Here is an 18976-nt window from a genome sequence, read left to right on the forward strand (position 1 = left end):
AAGTGATCAGTCAGACTATACTGGTCTGAAATCCTAACTTATTAAACACATAAGCAATGCCAATATTTAAGCAAAGCATTAAATGTAACACTGACACTCTAAGCAAGCTCTAGCAGTCAACTAAGATATTCTTATAGAAGCTTTCCAGTGGATACAGTGATTTCATCTGGCCAGGCATTCATCTGGCCAGGCATCCATCACTCCTCTGGGGTTCAAGTAAGTGATATTTCTTCTTTTCCTGTGTGTTGGTTCCCCCTGCCCGTGTCTTTTTCCTTAGGTTTTTATATACTCTTTTTCTTTTTTATAGTTCTCTCTTGTTTATTCTATGTCATAAATATCCACCAGTCATCTTTCATAGCGGTCATTACCATTAGTCTTAGACTGCCATCTGTATATATTCTGCTGTCTTGAAATGCTACCACATCCTCTTGTAGCTTTTTCGCTGACATGGGTTACATAGAGGTCACTCTGAAGTGACTTATTCACTCTTCTTTTGGTGTTGTTTAGTTAGTTTTGTTAAGACAAAATGGTGTTACTCATGCAAAGCATTTTGTTAAGGTGTCTTTCAGACTTACAGTGGCAGCACCAACAGTGGTTCTCAGCCAGGGGTTCTCAGCCAGTGGTTCTCATCATGTCCAAAAAATTGAAGGTGGGATGTCTTGATCCTGGAAAGGCTGAGAAGCACTTGTTTAAAGGCTTGGTCCAGCCTGCAGTAGTCTATCAGGGCAAAGACCTAGGTACTTGTTTCTAACCCTCATGCGCTTCCTCTCTCCAATTACTTGATCTCTGGTTTAGACTCTTGGCACATCTTGACTCCCTGGGAAACTGGACTCCGGATTTTGTCTGTGTCAGGTGACTGCCCCAGACTGGCCACCCCCTAGTTGCTAGCAGAATCCTTCTGAATAGACATGAATAGGGGGGAAAAAAGTACATTTGCCAAAGCCAGAATGAGGGAAATTGTAATAATACAGATAAGAACCTGGATGAAAATGATAACTGAGTTGCAGAAAGAATGGTCAAAATAGATTTCATTTCTTCTCTCCTCATATTCATCACAGTATCCATCCAATCATTCAATTATTATTTGGCAAGTTCCTTTCCTTTCCTGTTGTACATTGTCCAACGTTCAAATTGTCATCCACTATCTTCATATCTTAATAATAAGTTTAAAAAGAACTGAAGGCAAGCCAAGTGAGAAAAAGCAGGCACTATTACATGAATATACCTGTATGGTTTTTACTTATACAGGCCTAATTTCATGCCTTTCCCATCAACTTTGGTGTCATTCTCTTCTAACTCTTTTTTCTTCTTAAAACCAAGTTTAATGTACAATAATAGCAATAATCAGGCATATTATAAACGTAGGGCAGAGCCAGAGCCAGGCATTTTGATAGCCAGTGCCGGTCATGTGCATGGCACCCCATCCCCCGAGACACACATGTTACTCTGTAATTAGCCATATAATGGCCATATAATATGGTGATTGGCACTGGATGATAAGCAATTCCTATAGTATGAAGCTTTGGTGACTGATGGTTAAGTCAAGTTATCTGAAACCTTAATACTGAACTAACTTACATAAATTATTCAAAATCTGTATTTATCAACTTATATTTTTATGATAGACAAAAACAAAAACATACAAACAAGCACACCCCTCTCTTATTCTTCACATCCCATCACAGTTTGCATTGACAGTGAGGTATTCTGTAGTGTTCACAATACATCACTGATGTAAATATCTACGCTCTTTTCTCTTTATTATATTATTGAACGTTTCAGAAAAAAAATATTACTATTATTTACATCCCTGTAAGTTAGAAGACATTAAGTGGTGAATCATGTCTGCAAAAACTGTTTTTATTCCAAAATAGAAAATTAAGCTTTTGATCTCAGGCAAGTTCCTAGCAGACATTGGTAGCTGACATAATCAAATGGCACTCATAACTGGTGGCTGCTTTTATTCTTAGAGTATTCCTCCTACAGTGACTCAAAGAATACAGGTAGGGTGCAGCATGGTAGGGAATCTTTTGATAATCTGTTCATAATGCATCTGTTCTTCACTGATGGTGGGTTCAGGAGTTACTCTGGGGCCAACAAGCTTAAAAGAGCCTTCTGCATTCAATACCCAGTGCTAGCTCACTCTACAAATGAAAAAATAAGCTTCTGCAGAGTCCGTCACCAAGCTGTCTCCAAATCATTTCCTCTGACATGAGCTCCAGATGGAGCAAAAGGACCCTTTTTGCTTCTGCTGCTCAGAGCAACTTAGGATTTGAGGCTCTCAGAAGTTGAATCTTGGATGAGCTTTCACTTACATCAGCTTCCACCTAGCCATGCCGTGAATAAAGAAATCTCCAGTGCTATAGCTAGAAGCTGACTAGCTAAAAGCTGTAGAGAGTTATAGAGATCTTGGCAACTGATAACTGTAATAAACTTGGATCTTTGTGGCTTTAGTATAGATGGAGATCTATAACACATAGTTACTGCTTCATTATGTACAAACATAAGTTCTGAACCTGCCTTAGTAGGTTTTTATTAATTGAATAGTTCACTGAAGGTGAATAGTACATACAGGACACAGTTAGTAAATGCTTAGGATCTAGTGTTTGGGAAAAAAAAAAGTCTTCAGTTATTACCTTCAGGAGTTTATTTAATGTGTACTGCTTTACACGTGTATTTTCATAGTTCAGGTAGCTGTACTATGCTGATTACCTAGAACAGGACCAACTGGCTGCATATTTGGCTCAAGTAAACCATGTTCCATTCCAGAAACCCATTTTTGTTTCAATATTGAACTGGGGAATTACCAAACAAACTGGGATAGATAATGTGTCAGTAGCAAACATGCTCATACAACTCTGCTTGCCTTTTACCTTTGCTGGTATCTGGTAATGGGAGTAAACTGAAAGGATAGTGTGTTATATATATAGATGTACTTATCTATTTTCTGGTTACCACACAGAACAGTACAGCAGCTTACTGTGCACATATGACCCAGCCTTAGATCTGTACAATATTCTTGCATTATATCCAGGGAATGCAGAAAAGGAGATTGGGGAAATATATTTGGGTTTCTATTTTGAATATTGCATTACAATTCTCTTCTTACTGACTTACAACCATCCACAAAATGGAAAACCAAAGATAGCATATAGTTTACATGAGGCAAAGAAAGAAACAGCTGTGTTCCTGCTTGAATGTTGGGTTGTTGGTCTGGGTTTTTTTTTTCTTGAGCTCTATTACATGACATGCCACTATATCCTAAGTTACACTAACAATAAAAATCATAATTCCCAAACAGAAAGGGAAGAAATAGCAATCTATATGGTTTAGACTAAAACTTAGGCTGATATATATTGGTGTAGTCCTACTGGAAAGAATAGATATAAAATAATTTAAAATCACCTGAGGGTCTGGCTTTTTGTTTTATTTTCTCAGAGCTGTTTCTGGAGACATAGTTAATAAACAGATGTGCTGAGGGTTATCATTGAATTGATCATCTCTGTATCTATCTGTCTCCAGATGGGATAGCATCATTGGCACTACAACTAAGAACTCGCCATGGGGTTTCTGTTAAGGATAAACAATTTGATAAGAGAAGCAAACATTCATCCACACTAATACCAGACCAAACTTTTACCAGGTTCAGAAATGTATGGTCTATTTAGAAAAAGCACAAATATACACATGCCTGATTCTTCACATCAGACACAGAATTAGCAAAAGAAAAACTCTTTTGGAAGCACTTTGTTGAACAGAACCAATAAATAGATGCCCCCAAACATTTGTTCCTATGATATTTTCACACTGATTTGTGGAGCCTTAAGTGTTTCTAATGAGATTTACAAACATCCAACTGTTTGAGTGCTTGGGCAGATTAAAATCAACAAGACCAACACTTGTTTGAGCCCATCTTTCCATAACTTTCAGGATCATTCAGTTTAGAGTGTACAGTGTGCAACAGGAAAACAACATTTTAACTTTGTGACCAAACCTCCTCTTTTTTTTGAAAATCACTTTAAAATGTTTTAAAAGAGCTCAGAAGGTAACAAAATGTTTAATGTGATACAAACCATTTTTGACAGTTTGGTTTGCTGAAAAATATGAAAAAAAAATCTTCTTTAGTTTGAAGCAAACATCTTTTCCAGCACTTCTGACAACCTGAAAAAAGAGTAATGTTGATCCCTCTTAAAGCAGAAGTAAGGCTAGGTGGCACTTTCAAGACTAACTGATTCAAAAAGGCTGAGCCTCCACAGACAACAACCTACTTCAGCAGATGCTAGGAATAGATGGATCTCTTGAGGGACAGCTTACTGTTGCTAATTTAAAACATTCTTGGGTTTGGAGGGCCTCTGAGATTGAACTGTTTTTCCTTCACTTAAGGTCTTATTTGAGAGCAATTGTGAGTTGCAACCCTTCCATTGGGTTATATCAGAAAAGTACAAGCAATAGGTGAGACCCTTCTGTGACTTATTAGTACTCTTCTTGAGTTTATCAGCGAGGGTTGCTGTAACAGTGCTAAGATATGATAGTGATGATGAGCCTTGTAAAAACATCTGAAAGTATTGTTATGATTATTTTTACAAATGTTTCAGAACTTTGTACATTCCTATTGTGTATGGAGGGTACAACAATTAAAAGAAGTTACATCACAATTAGGTACTTGTTAAACCACAGCACAGTCAAACATTAGGCAATTCAGGGCTTCATCAAACAGTTCTTAAAATAATAAGTATATCCTGACAAGGTTCCTTGGGTGAATTTGATATCTTTTATTAGACCAACCTAAATGGTTGGAGAATAGTTATTAAGCAAGCTTTCGGGTTCAAAAACCCTTCGTCAGGCTAAGGAAGCTGCAGCAGTTGCTGCGTGCTCTTCCTGGATGGAATGAAAAGTAAAGAAGCCAGGGGCTGGGCTGGGCTGGGCTGGGCTGGGGAGTCAGTTGCCAGGCAGACTGTAATGTATCAAAAATCCAATGTCTGTGTTTAGTCCCTGATCTCTAGTATCCAGCAGGTTGATGAAATGGAGCTCATAGGCTCGTCTCTGGGATGTGTTGTGTAAATTTCCCTTGAGGATCAGGACTGAGAGATTGGAGAGAGAGTGGCCCTCCTGTGAGAAATGTGCCCCCACCGGTAATTGGGTGTTTCTGTCTTTGATGGATTTCCGGTGTGCATTCATTCTGGTGCGCAGTTGTTGTCTGGTCTCTCCTACATATCTTCCATCAGGGCATCTGGTGCATTGGATGAGGTATATCACATTCCTGGAGGTGCAGCTGTAAGATCCTGGGATGCTGATGGCTCTGTTGTGGGGTAATGTAATAGTGGGGGTGGTGGAGATGTGGGGGCAGGTTTTGCATCTCTTGTCATGGCACGGTCTGGATCCTTTTGGTGTGTTCTGGGGTTGAGGAAGTTTGCTTCTGGTGATGAGGTTGGCGAGGTTCGGTGCTTGTCTGAAGGCTAGGATGGGTGGCTCTGGGAAGATCTTTTTAAGAATAGGGTCTTTTTCTAATATGGGTTGCAATTTTTTGAGGATTTTCCGTACAGGTTCAAGGGATGGGTGATAGGTCATAACCAGCGGTGTGCGACTTGTGGGTGTTTTTCTTCTGTACTGCAGCAGTTCTTCACATGGTATCCAGGTGGCTCTTTCAAACGTGCGATCTACCTCTCTGGAGGAGTGTCCTTGCTGGGTGAAAGCCTTTTTAAGATTGGTGAGGTGGCAATCCCGGGTGTTCTCTTCAGTACAGATGCGGTGGTATCTGAGGGCTTGGCTGTACATCACAGCTTTTTTGGTGTGTTTCGGGTGATTGCTGGTTCTGTGCAGATATGTATGTTGGTCTGTTGGTTTCTTGTATACTGTGGTCTGTATTTTACCCTTCTGGATACTGATCATTGTGTCTAAAAAGGGGATGTTGGTGTTGGAGTATTCTAAAGAAAGTCGGATGGAGGGATGGTGACTATTGAATTTCTGGTGGAACTCAATTAGAGATTCCAGGTTATCACTCCAAATGATGAAGATGTCATCGATATATCGTAAGTACAGCAAGGGTTTGATGATGCAGTTCTTGAGGAAGTCTTCTTCCAGGTGGCTCATAAAAAGGTTGGCATACTGTGGGGCCATTTTAGTGCCCATAGCTGTTCCCATCATCTGGAGGAAGTGTTGATTATTAAAAGTGAAATTGTTGTGTGTGAGATGAAGTCTATAAGCTCAGTGATATCTTTGGGTCTGTATTCTGGGTGGTAATGTTGTTCCTGTAGATATGAAAGGCAGGCATGGATGCCCTCCTGGTGTGGGATGTTGGTGTATAGGCTGGTAACGTCCATGGTGGCTAGGAGCGTGTTGCTGGGAAGGTGGTCTATGTTTTTAAGTTTCCGTAGCAAGTCTGTGGTGTCTTGGACAAAACTTGCTCTGTGGGTGACAAGAGGTTTTAGGATTCACCTTCATTTTTAAAATGTTACATTTTCAAATGGTTATTTCTACAGGCGAGTATACCATTTGCTTGCAGAAGCAAGGTATCACAGTGAAATAAAATGCACATCAGTTTATTCTCCAGGATAAACAAAATTGTTTACTATTCATAGTGTTAATGCAAATTGCTCCATGAGTTCACATTTACATAGTTTTACCACAACACAGAAATGCCAACATTTTTTCAGGTGTGGATGAGAACAAAAATAAACCTGAGTATTAGATATGTAGAGGCACTGGGAATGTTGAAAATAGATTTACTACAGCAAATGATGGCTATCGACTGTTCACATGCCTTGTGGAGAGGATGTAAACTACGAAAAGAAGCTTATCTATATTACCTGATCTTCTGTAATGTTCGCTGGAAATGAAAGTATCTGTACCCTACACCTATATCCCAGGGGTAGGGTACAGACTGTCACCTTCTTTACATCTGTAGACATGTGGAATAAAATGTTTTCCAGATTAATGGATAAAACTTCAGATTTTCCCAACAGTATACACAATTACTGTATATTTTAAAGTCTGAAGTGTCATGTCAACACAATTGGTTTACATGCTTCCTTTATATCAGTTCATTGAGGAAGACAGAAGTCCTTGCTCATCTTTTTACTCAGCTTTACTTGTAAACGTAAATGAAGTCAAATGGGTATAAGCCATAAATATGTAACAGCCTCAGTATTTGAACCATGCACACTGTAGGCCTTGGAGCTACATATTTGCAGATTTGCACTGTATTGGTTCTTGGCACTGGATTTATGACCCAGGTACCTTGTTCCGGGTGGACCCAAACTTGCAAGCTAACCACAACTTCTCCATTTGATGATAGGCTAATTTATTGTGACACAGTGATAACAGATATGAATAATATAGGCAATGAAAATAAAATACCTCCCCCCCACCCCTGATTCTATATCTACCAGTCTAAGGGATGTCACAGAGGGAAAGTACATCTGGCCAGTATGCAAGCTTCACCCTGTGGTTGTTGCTTGAATGTCACATGTCAGCAGCCTGGAGGTTGACAGCCAAGGCCACCCACCCAGTGAGGTGGGTGAGATGGATCAGTGGTGTGCCCTCTGTCCATGGTAGCTACAGGTTCTCCTCTCAGGGACCCTTTGATGCTCTGAAATTCCTCCTTTTGTGTCCTATTCCTCCTCTGACTCTTCATTCCTGGGCATTGTTGATTGATTTCCCTGTGGTCATCATACTGTCCACATTCTGTCCTGTCAGCATATTCCTTTGTTTTCCAAACCCATCACATGTACACATCTTAATTCGGTCATTTACTGGTGTCTTAATTTGGTCCATCCACCAAAACCAGACATTCCAGGGACTTTGCAGCTGATCACTGTGGCCTGGCTCCACCTTATTTCATGTTATGGAACAGTGTGGTACATGTCTTCAATTCCCCAGCCTGTGTGTCTTCTGACTTTAGACACAGTGGGCCTTGAAGGAAACTTTGTCACAAACAGATTTTTTAAAACCAATTAACCCTTGCCATTGCCCTGGACCATTGTTCTAATGCAATATCTACTTTACCTACAAGCCAATTCCCAAAAGCAAAATTCTAAATATCATTCTCTAGTCATCACTGACCACAGGATTCTCCCTTCTCTAGAGTTCCAGGATTTTTTTTCTCATGAGTTTTTATGGCCAGTATGTCCCTTCCTACTCTTGGTTTGACTACTGTAATCCTCATTAATTACATGTTGACTTTAAGAAGACTACATTTGATTTGGAGCACAATAAAGGAAGAAAGAAGTCACAAAAACTTCCTTATAATAAAGAGGTATAAAGATGGGACACAAAGATATATTTTCTAATGAAAATATCTAATGAAAAAAACCTGAGTTTTTTTCCATCAACAATAGTTTAATCCCATATACCTCTAAAGACTTCTGTATGACTCCAGGGCCAGAGAGATCGAAGTCATGCTTAGAAAATCAGGCTTAGAAACTGCATATAGAAAATACTGATTCAGAGAAGAGAAAATTGCAGCTAAGGTTCTAGCTCCATATTGTACAAGCTCAATGGAAGTAGGAATCTGTGCCAGCTGAATGAAGTGACGAATTAAAAAAATGAAAGAAACAAGGTGTATGGAATGGTGGGATAACTCTATAAGGATTGCCCAGTAAAGTGACATGAACTTTAAAAAACAAAATCAAACTGGAAAGAGGGTGAAATTGCTTAAAGATGGAGGTGACATGATAATGTTGGCCTGTGGGGTCAGGCCAACTCTCAGGATCTGACTGTTGGTGCCTGTGGTACCTATGCTTGGGGTGCTTGGTAACTAAAGAGCAAGTGGCAGAGATCATGGGAAAAGGCAGTGGCAACAAGGCAATAGCAGTGGCAGAGATCAGGGGAAAAGACAGTAGGGATAAGGCAATAGCAAAGAAACATGGCTTGCAGGCAGAGAGGAGCTCAGGATGGCTGGAGTCACAGAAGCATGGGACAGGTGTTGGAGGTGGCAGTGAGCCACAAGCAGGAGAGGGAGAAATGAGACTTAGTGGAAGGGTTGGAGTCAAGGTAGGTAAGAGAAACAGAGTCCAAGTCCATGGTTGAAGAGAGGATGGGGGTGATAACTACTGATCCAGGCTGGGAGGGTGTCCTCAGTGGCCAGTTGGGGTCTTTCTCTAGCAGGTGTTGTCCAGAGGGGGTCTCTGGCAGGGCCTGTGGTTTGATAGGCAGCGTGACATGGAGCAGGTCTGGTCCAGGTGAAGATGGAGTTCCAAAGAGTCAGCCTTCACTACCCCTTTTTATGGGTCAGACTACCTCTGATCTCCTATAGGGAGGGCCTGTCCAGGCAATTTCAGTCCTCTTCCAGAGGGTTCCAGATGTTTATACTGAGCATGTGCAGCTTTGGCACAATGATGGGTTGCCTCATCTTCTGTTTCTTGAATGCTGAGGGTGGTTCCAATGGCTGGGTCATTGGTCCAGGTATTGGTCTTGATGGTGGGGTGATTTAGTAGGGGGTCCTGCTATCATTGTGTTTCACTCATCCATTCACTCTTTTGTTTCAGGCATTCAAGGAAAACCAAGTTACATGGGAGAGGTTACAGACTTAAATGTGAGTCATAATTGCAACATGCTTACACAACAGGGCATGGAGACAAGATGGGAACAAGATGGGAACCTGACACACAAAATGGATACTCGACATCATTCATGCCAACCCACATTGCAGGCCTAAATCATACAATGTTAACATAGAGACACTTATGACACAATAACCGTACAGTGTAATACATTACAGTAATCCAACACACACAGCAAAACACTATTACAATATCTCATAGTTACTATAAAAGGGGACTTATGTACACAGGGTTTCAACTTAACTTATAACTAATTATATATATATACCCATAGGAAATAGAGGAGGGGAGAGAAAAAGGCAGAAATGATGGGGAAAAGTGGATGTTATATTTCTAAGTTAAAAAAAAAAAAAAAAAGAAAAGAAAAACCTGGGGGGTTTTGCTACAATAACAACACAGAGAATGATTTTAATGATTCCTGAAATTTAATCCCTAAAGCCGGGTTTTGTAATTCTAACATGCTAGATGCTTATATCATACCTAGGTAGCAGATATTTTCCATGAAGATATTAAGGGATTTCTCATCTGTCCTGTTTCCATTATGTGTTATTTCAAGATAACATTCACAAACTGGTAGCAGTAGGTTGGAAGTTTCCTGGGTGACTAAATACTCCATCACCCATTTACAGTGCCCCTCTGCTGTCTTCATTGCACAGATGGGGCAATCCCTACATGTAAGAGCGAATGAACACTGATCTGATATCAGCTGCAGAAAGAAAAAGGACTGTGATAGAACACTTTAACCTCCACGGACATTCCATCACTGACTCATGGTAGCTGTTTTTTAGGCAGCAAACCTTTAAAAATCATTTTGAAAGGGAAATTGCAGAGCAAGAAATCATCCTCAAACTGGATTGTGTTAAGTATGGACTATGCATTCTTATCCAATTACCTGGATTAGCTTTTCTGACCCCTTTGCTCCTATGTATTCTTTACTTGTTTGCCTTTCCCAGGACTGTCCCCTGCTTCTCCCCTCCCTCTTTTCTTCTTTCCCCCTCTCTCCCTGCCTTTTGTATTCAAATTCACTCAATCCATGTCTTTCATATCATCTGATGAAGTGAGCTCCAGCATATGAAAACTTATGATATTTATATCTCTGATTTAAGTAACCTATAAGGTGCAAATCCACCTGCCTTCTGCTTGACTTCAAACTAACACAGGTAACTACATCTCTCAAAAAGAAAGTAACATCTCTTTGTGTCGTCAAGGTAACCAAATCATGAAACTGTCATTGCTTTGTCAAAACCCTGCAAGTAGTTTAAGCCTTTTTGTGGGCACCTACTGACTCTAGTGAACCTTTCCTTTTGATTTTATGTTGATTTGCATTTCAGCAATAATTTCTCCAGTCAGAGCTCTTCCTGGCAAGAAAGAGCCATCTTTCCACCATCAAAGTTTGATTTTCTGGCATAGCTGTAAAATTTTGTACTTCTTAAAAGGAAGATAAGGATTCAGTAACAGCTAGTCTCTTGTAATAACAGGCCATCAATGACCAAGTAGATTACTGCTAATGGCATTTAAGAGTAAGAAAAGCACCATAAATCAGGGAGTACAAAGTCCTTCAGCCAGGTTAAAAAAAAATTACCAGGCCCCAGTAGTTGTTTTGTTCAATTCTCCTGAAAATAACATTGGGTGTCAGGATTATGTACAGATGTAGAAAGAAGGGGATGTTGATATTGAGGGGGAGGGGTCAGGACTCTTGGGACCTTCCAAATAAGGGTAAGAAACCTAACCCCAAGAATATTTTTAAGGTGCCAAGCTGTCCTATTTTCTTCTGCTTTCTATTTTTGTATGGTATATTCTCCTCCTCAGGCAATGGATACCTGTTGGAAAACTAATGAATTGTATCTCCCAATAAGGATCAGAATATTGAGCAGGAATGACAGTGGGAGAGCATTTCTGAAGCATGAGGAGAAAGTTCCTGGCCTTGTGGGGATCTCTGGTACTCAATCCAGCAACATGGGCTAGAAAACAAGATTTGGTCCCTGAGAAGAAAGTCAGTAACATATTTCAAGTATCTGGGTACTTGTATGGTCTTCATTACCATAAATATCTTAGTACACGCTTTTCTTATGTTCTACAGTAAGTAATATAAATTAACAATGCTCACGATACATTTTACAGTATAAATGCATTTTAAACTGTCTGATTCTTTTCATAAGTATTTATACATATGTCAATTTTTGCTGGTCTGATTAGATTTACGATTCTAGTTAATGTAGACTTAAAAAAAATTTTAATAACACCTAATAAGTCTCTGTGAATGTAAACCACACATTTAATAGCCATATTGATTTCAAATGCACACCCTCTGACTCTGCATCATTGCATATGACAAGGAGTCTTTTTGATGTGTGTGGTAACCACATAATGGTGATTGGAATAATCAAGATAAGAGGTAGAGACAAGATACCATTGCCCATAATTTATATAGAAGAATTGGATTGCTTTTTAACATTCTTTGACAAGGGGGCAAGGTAGACTTCAAATAGTACTGTTTATATCAATTTAATTTTTACAGCAATGCTATTTTAAGTTATAACTTATATATATAACAATGTTAAAATAGCATTGCTGTAAAAATTAAATTATATGAAATATATATATCATTGGCAATCCCGCACAGTCAAGGATGATTATCTTCCATGACTGTCTTATCTGTGAGTGTGAAGATGGCTGACAAGGCCAATCCAGGATCGACAGGTTCCACTGTAATTTGGGCATTTTGTTTCTGTGCAGGATGGATGGTTCTGGACCCTAATTTGGTCCGTGACATGTTGTTTCTGCTGCTTCTGCTTTTCCATCTCCTGTTGTCACCATGATTTTTCAAAGTACTGAATACCTTACAGCAAACTGTTCCTCCATTGGGGTGGTCCTGGGCAATAGCCTTCCATAAATTGATGTTGCACTTTTTCAAGTTGACCTTGAGGATTTCCATGAAGTGCTTCCTTTGCCCTCCTCCTGAGACTACACCTTGACTGACCTGGAAGAATAAACTTGCTTTGGGAAGCTGGAGTCAGACATCAGGATAACATGGCCAGCCCAGTGAAGTTGGTGTTGAATGATCATTGCCTAAGTAAGTGTTCATGATATTTGCTTGTGAGAAAATGCTTATGTCAATGCATTTGTCTTCCCTCTAGATTCATAGGATTTTCCGTAGGCAGTGTTGGTCATATTTCTCCATCGACTTGAGGTGTCTCCTGTATGTTGCCCATGTCTTAACTCCATACAGTAAGGTAGGGATCACAACTGATTGAAAAACCATGAGCTGAGCTTCGATTCTGATGTCTTGGTCTTCAAGCACCCATTTCCTCAGGCATCCAAAGGCTGCACTTGCACATTTGAAGCGGTGTTGGATTTCGTTGTCAGCCTTATGCAAGAGATGGCTTCCAAGGTACAAGACATGCTAAATGTTCTCCAGTCTCACCATAAATCTGAATTACTGAACCTGGGGACTGCTTATTAAAGCTTGTAGATGAAGGACCTTAGTCTTCTGAATGCTAAGTGTCAGCCCCATTTTCTTGTATGCCTCAGTAAAGCCATCAACAATTTCCTAAATATCTGCTTCAGAGTAAGCACACACTACAGCATCATCAGCATACTGGAACTCAATGGTTGAAATCAAGGTAGTCTTGGTCTTGACTCAGAGTTGGCCAAGATTAAACAGATTGCCATCCATTTGGTAGTTTAGTTTCACTCCAGCTAGAAGCTTGTTGAGAGTCAGATGTAACATCACAGTAAGGAATATCAAGAAGAGTGTTGGAGTGATGATGCAGCCTTGCTTAACTCCCATCTTAACCTGAAAGAGATCTGTGATAGAACCATTACTGAAAACAACTATTCACATACACTTATAGAGCAGGCAAATAATAATGACACATTTCAGTGGACATCCATACCTCAGAAGGAACCTCCACAGTGCTTATCAGTTGACAGAGTTGAAGGCTTTCATGAACTCAAACAAGGCCATGCAAAGGGGTTTATGTTTTCCTGGTATTTTTTCTGATGCTGGCAAGCAGTGAAGATCATGTTGGTTGTGCCTAAACCCACACTGAGACTCTAGGAGGAGCATTTCAGCAAGTGGAAGGGGATGGTTCAGGAGGGTTCTTGCAATGATCTTTCCTGTGGTAGAAAGCTAGGTAATTCCTTAGTAATTTCCAGTTGGACCTGTCTCCTTTCTTGAAATGATCACAATCATGGCGTCTCTGAGGTCATCTGGGATTTTGTCATCATTCCAGGTCCTTAAGATGAGGGCATGGAGCTGTGATGTAAGCTCCTCTGCCCCCTGCTGCAGGGATTCTATTTGCTCCAGATGCCTTGTCATTCTTCAATTGCTGAATGGCTTTCCTCACCTCATCAAGGGTTGGAAGGATTCTGAGATTATCTATGACTGGGTGTTGTGGGATGGAATTGAGAACACACTCATCAACAACAGTCTCAATTGAGAAGGTCTTAAAAAATGCTCCTTCTAGTGGGTATTGATGGCTCCCCTTTCCTTGATCAGGTCTCCTCCATCCTTAGTTCTCAAGGGAGTTGGTTTCTGAGTGCTCAGACCATAGATGGCTTTGATAGCACTGAAAAAACCACTCATATCATGGGTATCAGCAAGATGTTAAATCTCTTTCATCTTGTCTTCCCACCATCTGTTCTTCATATTTTGGGTGCTTCTTTGGACCTCTGCCTTGGCTTGCTGGTGATTCAGTTTCTTTTGTTTGGAGTTGGTGCTATTCTGTCAAGCACAAAAGGGCTTGAGCTTATGATCCATCACCTCTTGGATCTCCTGGTCATTCTTATCAAACCGATCTTGTTTCCTGGTCGTGAAAACAAATATCTCTTTGAAGGCACCAATGATGGTAGAATTGAAGGCATCCCAAGTGCTGATAATATTATCTTATTGTTGATCAGAATTCACCAGCTGTTTGTTGAGATGCTGGTGGAAGTATCACTTGATTGGGTCCTTGAGTCCTTCAATGTTGATTTTTCCTTCAGCATTGCTTCTGCTGCAGCCATCATTTGGGAGCCAGTTTAAGTGACATAACCAAGTGGATGAGTCAATGACCGGTCCAGCAATAGTCAGCTGCTAGCATAACTAGAGTGATGCAGACACCTTTGTGATCCTGGGCACAAATGAAAACATAGTCAATGTTGTGCCAATGCTTAGATCTCAAGTGTTGCCATGATGTCTTGTGCCTGTTTTTCTGGTGGAGCAGGATATTGGTGATGGTGAGTCCATGTTCTGTGAATTTAGTCAAGAGGAAGATACCCTTGAAGTTGACCTTTCCACTCCTTTGACAATAGTTCTGCTCCAAAGGTTTGAATCCCTTCTGACTCTGCTGTTGAAGTCACTAAGCAGAATAAGTCTGTCTCCCTCTGGAATGTCAGAGAGGACTTGTTCAAGGTTGCTATAGAATTCCTCCTTGGTTTCATCAGTGGTGTCAAGATTCAGGTCATGCATGCTGCTGCCAGTATCATATTGGTGCCCTACCAATTTAAGATGGAGAATCATGAGGATCTCATTAAGTCCAACAGGGAACTCAGGTGTGTCCAGAAAAGCAGGAATGTGTGTTTCCTTGGGCACAAGTAGCAGCAGCACATCTTGTGCCACTGCTGCTTGTCACCAGGGAAAGCCTGTGCCATGTGCATTCTGGTGCAAGGCAGGTTACCCTGGGTGGGGTAAGAGATGCTGGGGCCAGCAACTGTGCTGACCCCAGCAGCCTTACCTGTAGTCCTGGGGTGCTCTTGGAGCTGCAGCCAAGGCCCTCCTGCAGCAGAAACCCTGGCCAGCAGCCAGAGCATGGCTCCAGCCATTCAGGCTCCAGTTTGGGGTAACACGCACTGCTGCCACTTGCGCTGCCCCAGTTTTTTATTGGTGTGAGTTTTTTAACTCCAGGATCTCCCAGGGTTAAAATATTCCTTGTGTGCAAAGTAGCAGCACAGGGACCACCTGTATGTGCAGTATGTGGCACTGCTGACAGGTCTGCGGCACCACATATTGCACATCTGCTCTCATCCGCATCTGCCCATTGAGTTAGTTTATGAGTTTATTCCTATGGCAAAGACAACTCTGTGAAGTCAGTATTCTTCTTCCTGTTTACCATTCCAGAAGAGAGTTGAGGTGCTTCTTTGTTTTTTGAGCTGCCCATTTTCCACTTGCTGGGTCTCAATGCAGCAATGTCAATGTTGTATTGCCTGAGTCCTCAAGCCATGATTGCAGTGCTGTCCTCTTGGTGTTTACTATTAGGATTGTTCATGAGGGTCCTGATGTTTCAGGTCCCAAAATGATTGTATGTCTTCAATGATTCTGACTGCAGCAATGGTGATCCCACTGGATGTAGTTATCCAGTCAGGAAAAAGGGTAGGTAGATAGACTATGTTTAGGTCATCTTTTGTACCCCCCTGCCCATGTGGGATGAACAGAGTGGATCCTAAAAAGGGCTGCTCGGCTGCAATTACAGCTGCTGAATCACATTCCTGGCAATCCAAGTGCTAGATGACTTCCTTGTAACTGCTGTATTCATGCCAGTTCATAACTAGGAGCTTCCAGGCCTCACAGTCCTGTTCCCTTTATCACTAGGTGATCACCTAAGGTGAAAAGTATATCTAACAACTGTAGGTATTGGCTTACTGCCACTGCTGAGAGTTCATTTACCTAAAAGTGGTGACAAGATGAACCTTAATCTCAGATCTCCTGGTCTGCCAGGAGACTGATCTTACTTTTCTTTCCTGCCATGAGTTTGTTGGTACAATGTTAATAGAAGGCAATACCCCAAGATGATCTTTCAGGTCTTGATCTCTGCCTCCCCTTTACCCCATCCTAGCCACTCCATGTGAAACTCAAAGCTTCTCTTTGGCCTGGTGTTATGCTGCCCAATTCTCAAATGCACAGTCCTCTGTAACCTGCAACCTGGATGACTGTAGTCTTAATCTGTCCCACAGCCACATCCAGGGGATGGCCTTAAACTGGGTTTAAACTCCCCAGACACAACTGTCTCAATCTCTCTTTAGAGTCAGTCCATGTCCCCTTCATCTTGGGATCAGTCTCTAATATTCCAAGCCAATTAAACTAATGCTGCTCATTACAGATCTGTATATATTTACTGGTGAGCAGAGTCCCTCAGTAGGATCTCTCTTCTGACCAAAACAAAAGACCCACCAGGGTGGCTCTAACTCAGGGGTGGGCAAAATGCAGCCCGCGGGCCGGATGAGGCCCACCAGGCCATTCTATCCAGCCCACGGGGTCCCTAAAAATTTTAGAAAATTAATATATAACTGCCCCTGGCTGCCTGTCATACGGCCCTCAATGGCTTGCCAAAACTCAGTAAGCAGCCCTCCGCCCAAAATAATTGCCTGCCCCTGCTCTAACCTTAGAGGGAAGTCTTCCTTGCTTCCCTCCAGGATCCTTGGCATCTACTCCATTTAAGTGCTTTCAAAATCCTTGTGTAAGCATGCCTTCGCATGCCTCCTTCTTTTCATTGCTCTCACTGCGTTTCTCTGGCAGGGTCAGCAATACCTGCTTGCAGGAACGCTCAGCCACTCCTCTCAGAAGCTTGCAGGGAATCAACCTTCTCTGTCTCTCTCCGGGGCCAGAAATACCTTCTGGCTGCTTCCCTCCTCCAAACCAGAGTGAGAGGCTGCTTTGGAAGTGTTGCTGTGATTCCCTTTTTTCCCCTCTGGTCTCCAGCTGCAGCCTCGCTGGCTACTTACACTGTAAGCTCTGTTTACTTTCATTTTCCCTCTCTGTCACTGTCGGCTGCTTTTTCTCCCTTTGTCTCAGCTGCCCGGTATGTAAAGCACCCTGGGGGCTCTGTTTACTTTCTCTCGCTTCTTCACAGTATGCTAAAGATGTTTTCATGGAACAGTTGCTTGATTCATGCATGATTTCTTTTATTGTAGAGAGGCTGCAGCACATCAGCTTCAACATGGTTCTTGACAAAATGTAACCTTGATCCAATGGCAAAGAGGCCTAGATGATTGGAGACTGCATTCCACTGTAGCCTTTATCTGTCTTTGCAGCCATTGAGATTCTAACTTCTTCTTCCATCCCCTCTGCTGTTGAGGACTTGTAGACCTCGGGGTTGTACAGGCTTGTTATAGTGGCGACCTGTACTCACTATGTCACAGTACCATCAGTGGATATATGCGCCTTTTCAGGAGGGAGAGCATTACCATCTGCTGTCCCCACCACCTCCTGGTGGTGCTGCTGCTAACCTTCCCTGAAGGTCATTCCACTATCCACCACCTGTGGATGCAATGGGTAACAGTACAGCTCTGCCATCAGATATACCTATATCTATAGATCTCTCCATCTCTCTCTCTCTCTCTCTCTCTCTCTTTCTCTCTCTCTCTATATATATAGAATCTGTATCTAGCAGCAGAGCTGTGCTGCTACCCAGCATGCACGCACATGTGTGTGTATTATATATAAATGTTAATGAGCTCTGTTATACCAAGTAGGACTATAAATATTTGCTTGTCTTTTTGAAGAACAAAATGAGTTGGCCTTAGCTCCTCAAACTATTTATGTCTAAAGAATTTGAAAATGTGATGAGTATTAAATATTCAACTAGAACACTGTTCTAATATTGACTAATTATCTCAAAGATGGATTGACACTTTTTCAAGGTGGTAGGAAAGAAAAAAAATCAACAGAAGCATCATCGATGAATTATAATACATTATACTGTTCTGAAGTTGTTTTGTGGGAGTAATGTGCATCTGAGGTTTTGAGCTCTTGTTTATTTTTAAAAATCTGATGATGTTTCTGTTAAAAGTCAATGTGTAACCAATGTTAGGATGCCCAAACTCCAATTTGGGATAGTACCTTTAACGTACCTAACATTCAATTCCAGTTGTGATAGTCTTCCTCACTTTGGATGATAGCGATATGAACTCAGTTAAATAACTAATACAAGCCAGCTATCACCATTTAAGTGGTTGGTTAGTACTCTAGGGTCTACAGTGCATATACAGAAAACAATGGAAATATCTACTGTATATGAAATGTAGATTTTAAATGTTTTATTCAGATGTCAAAAAGATTATGACTAAACAATGTGTTTATCAGCCTATTTTGAGTGCCTTATTTGTGCCCCTCATCCCATTTCTATCAATACCTGGAAACAGACCTAGTTCCTACCACAAGTAAAATGTGTCAGAGCTACTCTAGGGCCAAGTAAAGGCATTAAAAAACCAGGGACAGAATCCATCTATGTTAGGTGGTTTTCTGTAAGCTATGCAGGTTAGATCTGGAGGGAACAGAACATATGTGCCCTTTGGGGTTGGGGGGCGGCACACATAGGCTGCCACTCTGGCCAAAGCCAGAAGGTTGGGGGTTTCCCTACATGCCTCCCAGCAGGCCCTATGGGATCCCCAGGCTGTTGGAGACTGAGCACTGTGCCAGGCCACTCAAGGTTGGCTGC

General features: G+C 41.4%; 1 protein-coding gene across 1 annotated transcript; it reads right to left on the minus strand.

Annotated features, from left to right (window-relative positions):
- Positions 1 to 2516: 2516 nt before the first annotated feature.
- Positions 2517 to 18631, minus strand: LOC132248744 (uncharacterized). Its single transcript, XM_059722764.1, has 2 exons — positions 17068 to 18631; positions 2517 to 6405 (listed from the first exon to the last, which is right to left on the minus strand). Exon 2 carries the CDS (start codon positions 6142 to 6144, stop codon positions 4939 to 4941), a length of 1206 nt encoding a protein of 401 aa, XP_059578747.1. The 5' UTR covers positions 6145 to 6405; positions 17068 to 18631; the 3' UTR covers positions 2517 to 4938.
- Between the last annotated feature and the right edge of the window lie 345 nt (positions 18632 to 18976).

This window comes from Alligator mississippiensis, chromosome 2 (assembly GCF_030867095.1).
Source record: "Alligator mississippiensis isolate rAllMis1 chromosome 2, rAllMis1, whole genome shotgun sequence".
Lineage (NCBI taxonomy): Eukaryota > Metazoa > Chordata > Crocodylia > Alligatoridae > Alligator > Alligator mississippiensis.

Bases quoted from the DNA above. Each gene is read 5' to 3' on its own strand.
- LOC132248744 (XM_059722764.1), bottom strand. From the start codon at position 6,144: ATGATGGGAACAGCTATGGGCACTAAAATGGCCCCACAGTATGCCAAC.